General features: G+C 32.9%; 1 protein-coding gene across 2 annotated transcripts; it reads right to left on the reverse strand.

Moving 5' to 3' along the window:
- Positions 1-1,339: 1,339 nt before the first annotated feature.
- On the reverse strand, positions 1,340-5,910 carry LOC131636966 (uncharacterized). 2 transcript variants are annotated; one of them, XM_058907537.1, is made up of 7 exons: positions 5,757-5,910; positions 4,218-4,283; positions 3,319-3,765; positions 3,079-3,224; positions 2,475-2,751; positions 2,058-2,330; positions 1,340-1,976 (listed from the first exon to the last, which is right to left on the reverse strand). In XM_058907537.1, the coding sequence occupies exons 3-7, from the start codon at positions 3,625-3,627 to the stop codon at positions 1,485-1,487; spliced, it is 1,497 nt and encodes a 498-aa protein (XP_058763520.1). In that variant the 5' UTR covers positions 3,628-3,765; positions 4,218-4,283; positions 5,757-5,910; the 3' UTR covers positions 1,340-1,484. The 2 variants fall into 2 exon arrangements, with proteins under 2 accessions (XP_058763520.1, XP_058763521.1); XM_058907538.1 differs by lacking the exon at positions 4,218-4,283 and having other exon boundaries at positions 5,757-5,906.
- Between the last annotated feature and the right edge of the window lie 5,776 nt (positions 5,911-11,686).

The following is an 11,686-nucleotide window of genomic DNA, read 5'->3' on the forward strand; positions in this document are numbered from 1 at the left end:
ATAACTGTGCAATTTATTTTTATCTGTCAAGTTTTAAAGCTACACTTATTCAAACCCCCCCTTTCTAAGTGTTTTTCTATCCTTCACATATGTCAAATTATGATTTGTTCGATAATATAACGTTCTTTGTCAATCATTTCCATGGATCGGTTGCTTAAAGCATATTCTTGCTTACTCCTTAGGTCTTAGAACATACTTTTGAATAACTGCTATGAAAATGATATTTTATCATCTGACAGCATTAGGGATGTCGCCATAAATATATTTTCATTATTAGACTTCATATTTTTATTGAGATTCTTCCATTTATATGGGCCAAAATTCGAGGTTATTACCAGATAGGAACAAATCGTAACAGTAGAATTACTATTGTGGATTATATAATGATAAAAGTAAGTTTGATGTATATGTGAATTTGGTTGGGATTTCCATACTAGTGAAATTGAGAATTGGAAATTTTACTGTAGGCATGTCTCCCTCATAGTCGCTTCAAGTAAAGTTGTCAAAATGTTCAAGCGTGTTGGACAATCAACATGCTTTCATAGGCATGTCGCCCTCATAGTCGCTTTAAGTAAAGATGTCAAAATGTTAAAGCGTGTTGGACAATCAACATGCTTTCATACAATTTGTATTGAACACTTTTGACTTCTTTGCACCAGAGACAATAGATGTTATTGAGAGTCCAGAGACATATGCATAATCATGTTATGTCTCATAGGATTATGACAATAGATGTTATTGAGAGTCCCAAGACACATGCATAATAATGTAATGTCTCATAGGACTATGAGTGTAGTTTTTAAAAGAGACAATAGATCTTATTGAGAGTCCAAAGAGATATGCATAATAATATTTTCTCATAGAACTATCAACATAGTTTTTAAAAGGATTGATTTTGTCTTCCAAAATAAGGTAACGACACAACTGTCTCATAGAACTATTAACATAATTTTTGCCTTTCATTTCTTTTAAAAAATATATTCTACAAATAAATTCAAATTAAATTTTGCAGAAAAATGATAAGTCCTAAATTATTACAAATATCATTTATTGAGTTCATGATATAAAATCTCATAATGACTTTGCATTTTTTAAACTTTTGTATCATCATATATAGAAGCACCCAGTTGCAGCAGCAACACTTATGACTGTTGCACCATGAAGCTTTCTTTGTTTATTTCCAAGTGACATAGATACAAACTAGTCTCATTCTTGGCCTTCTAAAGGCAATCCAAGTTTAGACTTTCTATTTAATTGTGAAGATACGCAAAAATAAGCCAATGAGCCATGTTTTCTCTTGCTAATCATGTTAACAGAAATAAAACTAAACACTAAAATAAATAGTAACAGTGTTACATTTATTTGAGCCGAGTTTACATTGTTTATTTGTAGAAAAGACTTGCAATAGTACAAAAGCTCAAAATTTGATTACTTTTTTCTTTTGCACCCATATCACTTGCTTACAGAACAAAACAGAAAAAGTTTTAACTTGGAAAAGCTTTTGCATCTAGGTTAAGAAAATTCTTTATAATTCCCATCATTTCTCCTCCAGGGAAACGCCCCAAACATCCCCTTGCAGCTGCAATTTCGTTTAATTCATATACTGAATCGCCGCTATAAGATTGAGAGCGTTTACCTCCTCTATCTCCACTTTCCAAATCATAAGCCAAGTCTTCGCCAGACTTAACACTTGGAAGAGGAAATGGATCGAGAGAAGTTTTGCGAACAACGGATTCGCCAATTGCACCTACAAAGTCCTTCAACCGACAAATAGAAAACGGAACTGGTTCAAAGCTATGGTCTCCATATTCTACTGGCGTAGAATGGTCTCCTGTGACACAAAGGAAAAACTGAAACTTTCCAGTTGATTCTGCTTCCCAGAGTAATCTTGCCAACTGCCCGATTGCAGTATCAACAGCTTCTAATGCTTTGACTTTGAGAATACTTGCTTTGTCATGGCCTGCATCGTCTATTGCCTACAGTAACAATAACATATGAGATCCATTTAAAATGAAATGATTCAAAAATATAAAGAACCAAAAACTTAAAATTTCAACCTTAATATGAAGGAATCCAAAGTCATAGCCATCTGAGGGGCCTGCTTTATGCTCATCCTCTCCAGGTACAAAAACTCGGGGGCAAGACTGCGAAGGAGCCGAGAGTGCCTTTGCTATTGCTGTTGCTTTCGAAGTTAGTAGAGTTCGATAGTCTCCAGTTGCTCCAGGAGCTTCTAGGATATCAATACCAAGTGATAAGCCTAGACCAGCAATTATTTTTGTTGGAGCTACCATGCATGGCCTCAAACCATGTTTATCCGCAAATGGCGTAACCTGTAATATATAATGTAAAAGCAATAAATGCAATAGCTATTACATAGACGCATAACCGTTTAAGTATTGGTTTTCTTAATTGTTGTGTTATTTAATATTTGAAAGATAATTGTGTAGATTATGTTGTGAACTTAAAGAACAAACCTCAATTCGAATGCCACATCCTCTTAAAAGGACAACATTTGCAATATTCTTCCCTTCTGCAGCACGTTGAGCATTCACAGGATGAGAAACCAAAATTTTTGTTATTTCCTTGGACAGCTCGTTAACAACATCAGCAGTGTTCTTTGCTTCATGAGATTCATCTAAAGCTTCTGCTTTCAAAAGTAAGCGGTTGTCCTTTAACGGGTCTGTCCCGGATATATTTCCACTCAAATTTGGTCCTTTAACAACCACTCCACATCTATGTTCTGTAGCATACCTATGAAAAGAATTACAAAGACATAAAATAACCTGTTGAAATCATGAGTTCATGTCTTCATGAAATTGTAATCATCTACATATCAACTTAACTTTGAGGGTTGAATTTTAAATTTTTGGAAAGAAATCTTTAAACCAGACAAAACAGAGCACGACCATCCAAGATCCTCCAAAATTTACGATAGGACTAACAGATTTAATGAAACAATTTCTCTAAAAAATAGGAGACTGCAAACATTGAAAATGAAAACTTAATATTAACCATAATGAGAGGTCACCTACACAAACAATTAACCGTAAGTGTTATAGCAACCTTAGACATCTTCACCTGACTCTGACTTCGTATTGAGGGAAAGACGGAAGCTTCATCCCATCAAGGGCAGCACATAGTATGGGGCCTTCTTCTTCAAAGTGCCTGTCAGCTCTCCTACTAGTGACAATTCCAGTTTTCTCATCAAGAGTTGCAAAATTTGACTGCAGGAAGAATAATGCTTTTGAAAAGTAAGGTTAAGGAGAACTTATTTTAATACTGCATAGAAATAATAACAAAAGAGAGTTCTGCACAAACCTTAAAAGCAATATCACCAGGCGACATGGCCAGTCCAGCCCCCATGGATTCAAATGCCCCTCGACCACGATAATAAACTCGAGGATCATAACCCAACAGAGAAAGATGAGCAGTATCACTTCCACAAGCTAAGCCAACTTCTACAGGGTCCATCAATCCATTAACCCCAGCAGATGCTATCCCATCCAAATTGGGAAGTTTTGCTGCCTGAAGAGGCGTCCTGTATCCCAACCTTGGCAGCGACACATCACCCAACCCATCAATCAACACAAAGGCCACTCTTTTCTTTGGCAACTCTGGATTACCCATTAATCTCTTTAATTTTTCTTCTCAGATTATAAATAGCACCAGGGTTAAACAGCAAATAACAAACCCTAATATCTATACTCAACAACTTCACTCTTATGGTAACTTCACAAATAGCACAAGCAGCGTGTTACCAAATTCCTGTCACCATGAGTATACTTCAATATGTATATATGCTACAATACTATAAAATATTTTATAATATCTAGAGTAGTCCATATTGGATAGCGGCGCGGAGCGGCTGACTCAAAAAATAGGATAGCGTATAGCCGGATGGCCTTTTATTTGATCATTTTTGGATAAATTACATGAATAATAAGACATAAAGTGATTTGGTCATCCTAACACATGCACAACACACAAATGTTATAAACTTTTGGTTTAGGCTAAGGTATAATCACTAAAGATCTAAGACAACTTTGGTGTTGCCTTAAGAACAACATAAAGTAGGGTTTGCCATGTCTTTGCAACATGGCATTTCTTACACGAAAGAAAATGTGTATTTAAGGGACAAATGGTGAAAGCAAGCTCTTGAACAAAGCAATTAAATTCATACTTTAAGGCCCTACAAATTTGTTAATCACAAAATCTACCTGGGAATAGGAGATGCGTAAATGAAGATATTGTAAAGTCTTTGAATTGGAATTGCAAAACAAGGCCTACAAATCAAAATAATACCAATTACTCAACACAAAATACAGAAATGCAGCCTTTAAGAGAATGTACAAAAACACATGAAGAACAAAACACAGCATCCCCAAATAACTTTCTTGTCTTTCAACAGAACCATGACAATACTATCAACCTTTAAACCAAGGCTCTGGCTCATAACCAAATCTTTAACAGAAAAAATCAAACAAACTCTTTTTCCTTTAAATATCAAGCATAAAAGACACGCCAAAGAAAAAAGATTAAAAAATACCATCGTACTTATAACTGAAACATGTTATAAACATTTTCATTGAATTTTCCAAAAATAAACAAACAAATTGTAGAATTCCAATTAGATAGACATTGTATATTCAACTAGCACATAACAGAAAAAGAGCAATCTATGAACACGTTTAAGAATTCTTGAAGTAACAGTTGCAGCATGTTTTCTAGGAATAGGTTCTCATCTTGGATCAATTCTGTTTGTTTCTGTTAAATCACAAACTATTTGAAAATAAATTTCAGTAACATAATAAGAACTATACGGGCAATGTCGTTCCGCGTCTTCTAGTAAAAATGAGTTGCCAGCTGCTCTCAATTAAACTTGAGTTTGGTGCAGAACAGAACAAAATTTCATCTCATGTAACTGCTTAATTTCTTTCTTTGATATTAGATTTTCATTATTTTAAAGAGGACACTAGTCATTGTCATCAAATGATTACGTTAAGATTATAACCTACAAATTTGTCATAGCAATAGTACGAGCACCAAAAAAACAAGCAAAATCAAAAAAATGTACCATTATGATTAAGAATCACTCCCTCAAAAACCGACATTGTTTCATGATTAAATTTCACACAATATATCACTTTATTTTTTTTATAGATTCTTTCCCCTGCTTTTATGTGAGAGAGAAATAAACCAGTTACCTTAAACTTATATATGCCCCTGTTGCATATAATTGTGTTTCTCCAATGTGTTGACCTATTATGTTAAATTACTTCATTTCAAGTATATATATACTGATTACAATTTCTATCTATCTATAATATAACACATGCATGCACCATTTAGTCATAAGAGTACATAATACCACCTATGAACCACAGATACTTCAAAATTGTTGCCAAATCGTATCCGATACGTACCGACACGCTGATACGCTCTGACACATTGCTGATACGTATTGAATGAGTATTTGAATTTTATTATTTAAAAACAAACAGCTATCATGGCAACTGCAGATTCCCAAAAATCACAACAACAATCACTAATCAAATATCAAGTAAAACAAACAGCAACCACAGATTCCCAAAATACCTACAGACTTAACTGAATTCATTGCATATGAACACAATTTCAACAAAGCAGTACATGCAATCATGGCAACAATAAACAACTATAAACGGTTGCAAGACAAAACCACAAATTCAATATATAAGAATCCAGTAGGAAGGGTTTGATGGATTCGAAGGACTTACAATTGACGCCAAATTCCAACGCAAAAAGATTCGCAAATGAATCGATTTTGAGAAGAGTTTCAGATTTAGGAATCGTGTTCCTCTTTCTTACTTCGCATGCCAAAGTTCAGTTTCATAGATGAACAAATGCTGTGTTTCTCTTTCCTATTTGGCTAAACTCAATTTACTAAACTTTTATTTTAAGTAAAAAAATAATAATAAATGGGAAATAAAATTGTTGAGAGGAAATAAAAATAATATTTTATAAAAAATATTAGAATTATAATGTTCTATAATATTACTCAACTCACCTGGAAGTGTAAAAATCTTGTTATCAGAAAAGTTTTATGTTTATAAGCCATTAAACTCCATATATATTTTCTTAAAAAGAAAATGCAAACAATCAAACACTAAATGAAAGGAAAAATATGGAACATAAACCTTAATTGGATGAAGTGATACTACATATCTGTTTGATTCGTTAAAAAATAGATATTCGACGGTGTGGGAAGTGATCGAGAAGGAGGGTGAATAGATCACCTCCTCTTTTTAAGGATTTAAAAAATTTATCAGAGTTTTTAAAATTTGTGAAAGAAATCGGTCCCGAATCGACAACCGTCTATTCAGAACCAACTACTAAAAAGTCGGACATGCGATAGATTGCTGGATTCATTCGGATGAAAAACAATGTATTAACACAAAACTATAAATGAATCAATGCACTTATCACCAATGCACTATTTCCAATGAACGAAATCAAGCTAACACTTTTGTGGAACTATTGGTATTAGCTTATTCAATGATCAACAACAATGGTGTTTTAACATGAGATTTTCTACCACTATTGTATCATTAAACATAAATTTCAGAACACCAATTGAATCACACATATGTTGTAAATGTAAAGAAAAGGGATAAGAATACAATACACAAAGCGATATGGTAAGGAAGTTCCCCACGTTCGTCCTCGCGTGAGGGTACGTCTCCCCTTAATTTTGAAAACGAAATTGAGACTTTATTTCCAATTTGCTGCAAATTGTTTACAAGGTTACAATTACACTCCAAGAACCTAATCACACAGATTTCCTTCTTCTTGTAGTAACCTTCCCTTGATCCGAGTCGATCAAGTCTTCACTTGCAAGATACACGATCAATCCTCCGCTCCACTACTCGTTTGCGAGATCACCCCGATCTCCAAACCCTTCGCTACGGTTGAATCTGTCTCGTCTGATCTTGACTAACAAACCCTCAAGAATCAACCCGTTCTTGAAGGAAAACACTCAGGTTTTTCCTCGAAACCCCTTCAATACTCTTCAACCCAACTGAGATTTACAAATGCATAAAGATGATTATGTTTCAACGTGATTGAAAGAATTGATTGAGAAGATGATGGAGATGAAGTTTCTTTCAGGTTTCTATGACTCACAAAATAATGCTCTCCAAAAACGTATTTGTGTGTATTATCTTTTTGAATGAAAATCTGAAACTGACTTATATATGTAACAGAAAGATATTTGAAAACAAATAGAATTATGAGTCGACACATATCACACATGAGTCGACACATGTGTGTTAAAATCAATGAATGTGTCGATACAACGCATTATGTGTCGACACATGCTGTTATGAAAAACAATCCAAAAATGAAGTTGTATGTGTCGATGCAAAATGGCATGTGTCGACACATATTGTGTTAAATTGATTTCTCAAAATAGTGAAATAGCATGTGTCGATGCATAAGGATACATGTCGATGCATGCAGTCATGACAACAGTTTTCTAGAGACATGTATATGTCATGTGCCGATGCAAAAGCGCATGTGTTGATACATATTTAAAGATTTGAACTCATGTGTCGACCCAAGTACATATGTGTCAATTCACACTAAAGGAAAAATTACTTTTATGAATTTAAATATTGTATGTATAGATACATGGCAGTTTGTGTCAACCTAAAGTCTCAACACTTATGAAAATTTACATCTTGACAATTTTAAAACATGCTTCTATACGCTCAACTAATTTTTTTCATGACATTCTGACACCGAGATCAAACGAGATAATCATCCATGAACATTTTTATCAGAAATAATTGCTATCACTCAAAAATACCTAAAAAGTAAGATCACTCACAAACTCCCCTTTTTTGATGATGACCAATACTTGCAAGATGTGTGATGAAACATAGATGAATGAGACACAAGCTCCCCCTGAGTTTGTGCATACTAATTGTCTCCAAGCATTAAGCGTATTTTCTTTCTCTTCTCCCCCTTTGACATCAAAAAGAGGAAAAGCACCAATATGTTAGCAGCATCACATTCAAGTTAAGAGTCAAAAAATAACATTGAAGGCATACGTAGCAAAATCGGAAAAAGAACGACATTCACCAAGAATGAAGCATAGTTGGGAAAACACGATATGCACTCACAAAGAGTGACTAACAAGGCAATAATAAGTAAACAAACATGTCAATTAAATATTGTCAATGACAAGAGTGTAACATAGGCAAAATACGCACGAATTACATCAAGATATATCAAACAAACACCAAAGTTTTAACATGAATACAATGAAGCTAAAAGAAATGCAATGCAATGTATGATATGCTTATGGATGGAACTGGTTTCCTCCAAAAGACTCCTAAACATTTCCAAAGCCCTGTTGTTGATTTGATGGAGGAGGATTCTGATCGGAATCACCCATGAAGTTGTACCACCTAAATCGTTGTTGCACCTCAACACCTCTGATATTATGTATAAAACCCAGATTATCATGGCAGTCAATCCATAAAACCAGCCATCTCATTATAGAAAGTCTGATGCCACCAGACTAAATTAGAATGCCATAAACGCTGCTCATGATGCATATGTGTACGCTCCTCATGCCACTCTTTGTGCTCTTGGTACCACTCATGTTGTTGATTATGCCATTCAGTCAAGAAGGTAGGTGTTGCAGTAGAAGTACCGACAGCAGCAGTGTAGGAAGGAACAGACGTATCAGGCCGATAGTTGGTCAACTAATTTTTCATGACATGCGGACACCGAGATCAAATAAGATAAACATCTATGAACATTTTTATCACACATATTTTCTATCACTCAAAAATACTTAAAGAGTAAGATCACTCACAAATTTTTACCTCGATTGAATACATAAATTAATCTTGGTAGCGGACAAAATAAATGTCAAGAAACAAGACAAAATAATGATTTCTTGTTTCCCATTAAATCATGGGACAACTTTTTGTCTCAAATACAAATTATCAAAAAATAATAATATATATCATTTTTTTTACTCTTTCTTTCTCATTATTTAATATTTTAATTCATAAATATAATATTAATATTTTTTACAACAATAAAAAATATTATAATAAAATTATATTATTATATTATTTTTATCTGATTCATGACATATTCAATAAAGTAGAGAAAAAAAATTATTTGTCATTTTTCTTTTCTTATTATTAAATATTTTGATTCATATACATCAATATTTTATATAACAATAAAAATATTATAGTAAAAATTATATTATTTTTTATACTGCATAAACATATATAAAAAATATATATCACTTCATTGTTTCACTCCTTTTTCTTATTTAATATTTTGATTCATAAATATTAATATTTTATATATTAATAAATAATATTTTAGTAAAAAAGTATATTATTTTGTCTAATGTATAAACATATCAAGCAAAATTGAGAAAAAAAATGTCCAATATATTAATCATCAAACACAATATAATAAAAAAAAATTTATCTTGTATTATTTTGTAATGTCCAATTCTATTATGTCTTTTATTTTGTAAATCAAAGACACCCTACAACACACTGAAAATTCTACATACTTAAACCAAAACAAGACAAAGGATATGGAATTGAAATTTGATAAGAGCATCAATTGAAGCGAAGGTATAATGGTTGAAGAAAAAGTTAAATTAACAAACTAAAAAAAAATAAAAGAACACAAAGATAAGGCAAAATAAATGAAAACAAAATGTTACACATCTAGGGTCATCCTTAATATGCAACATTCACAAAAAACTACATACTTGAACCATCAATTAAGTTAATGTGCTATGTGAAACAACTTTTTAAGCATAAGAAATCTATTTGTATAACTAAGTTTGCTAATCAATGAGAAAATTTCAACTACATATTTAATTAATTTTATAGAAAAGATGAAGCTAACCAACCATGAGATTGTTAACAACCATACATTACAAATTCATCACAAGCATACCATGCATTTCTATGTTACATGTTCATTTATTCGATTTAAAAGAGTCTATTTTGAAAACAAAAATGCTCACATTGTTTGTTATTTTTGTTTGTGTACATATGACTTGCGATTAAACCCTTATATTAATATATTTGAATCATCTTCTTTTTATATATCTATTATAAGAAATTACAATAACATGACATTAAAAACATAAGTTTGTCCACTTTATTTTCTATTTCATAAATTCTCTATGTCTAAATAACGATCAAACCACTTTCTCATTTTTTTTGTCAAGGCCATGAAAAGATGTTAAAATTAGGGGTGGCAAAACGGACGGTGGCCCGTTGAATCGGTCCGCGCATCTGTCAAAAAGTAGTAGGTTGGATTGGAATTTAAGGCCCGCTACTCGCCAAAGCCCGCCCCGCCAAAACTCGCCGCCCGCCATAGCCTGCCGCTCGTCAAAACCCGATCGCTAAATTATGTTATTATTTTATTATATTTTGATGATTTTGTTAATCCCTAAATTATGTTATTATTTTATTATATTTTGATGATTTTGTTAATCCCTAAATTATGTTATTATTTTATTATTTATTTACATAATTAATTAATAATTAATATTTTTTACAAATATATTTTGAACATTATTTAATTAAGTCTTTTTATAAATATATTTTGAACATAACATTATTTAAGACAAATTTTAAAATAATAATTTTTGGCTTTTAGCTCAATTGATTGTAAAGCTTCTCCGGACCAGCCCACAAATGTTTTCTTAATGAGTTTGTTTAAAGATTAAAAGTCTCTACATCTAAAATGATGTGGGATTATTTCAAGTGCTCAAGTGATATACAAATCAGATGGTTGAGTTACAGAACAAAAATCTTTCTGGATTTTCGCTAATCACCTTGTCGTGTGTACATTTCAAATTTTGAAGTTGAGACTCCATATTATGGAGTCTCAATTATCCATATCACTGTCCTTGATCCATATTACACTTGAATCCTAACAATCTTTCCCCACAAGTGTGAGTCATCCACATCACTATCATTGATCCATACTACACTTGAATCCTAACAATCTTTTCCCACAAGTGTGAGTCACACACATCACTACCCTTGATCTATACTACACTTGAATCCTAACAATCTTCTCCTACAAGTGTGAGTCACCCACACCATTATCCTTGATCCATGCTACAATTGAATCATAATAATCTTTTCCCATAAGTGTTAGTCACCCACATCACTATCCTTGATCCATACTAGGGTCTCACTTCCGCTCCTCCACCAATCTTAATCATGGCTCTAATACCACGTGTTGGGATCTAAAGAGCATTCGGAGTGTCAATGGGATAAACACTTAGGATCCAATAGACCTTGACACCACATATTCGCCAAAAACTTTGAGGTAGTGAGATTATGGGTCACATCTCTTATATACCTATCATTTTCTCAATTTCTAGTAGATGCGAGAGTTAAACACTCACACTTGAAACTCAACAATTGTCCTCCTAATGAAGGTTATGCCCTTCCCTATCATGTGTGATGTGATGGAAGAAACCTTTCTCAAAATAATTAGGCGATTTTAACTCCAAGCTAGGAACAATTGTGAAAACCTCAATAGTGTAAATGTTTAGACCCTTGTAGGAATGTACTTCACAAGATGAAGGTGTCGTCTGAACCGATATGTGTGCTTGTTGATATTCTAGAATTGGTGT

Source organism: Vicia villosa, unplaced genomic scaffold (genome assembly GCF_029867415.1).
Source record: "Vicia villosa cultivar HV-30 ecotype Madison, WI unplaced genomic scaffold, Vvil1.0 ctg.001880F_1_1, whole genome shotgun sequence".
Lineage (NCBI taxonomy): Eukaryota > Viridiplantae > Streptophyta > Magnoliopsida > Fabales > Fabaceae > Vicia > Vicia villosa.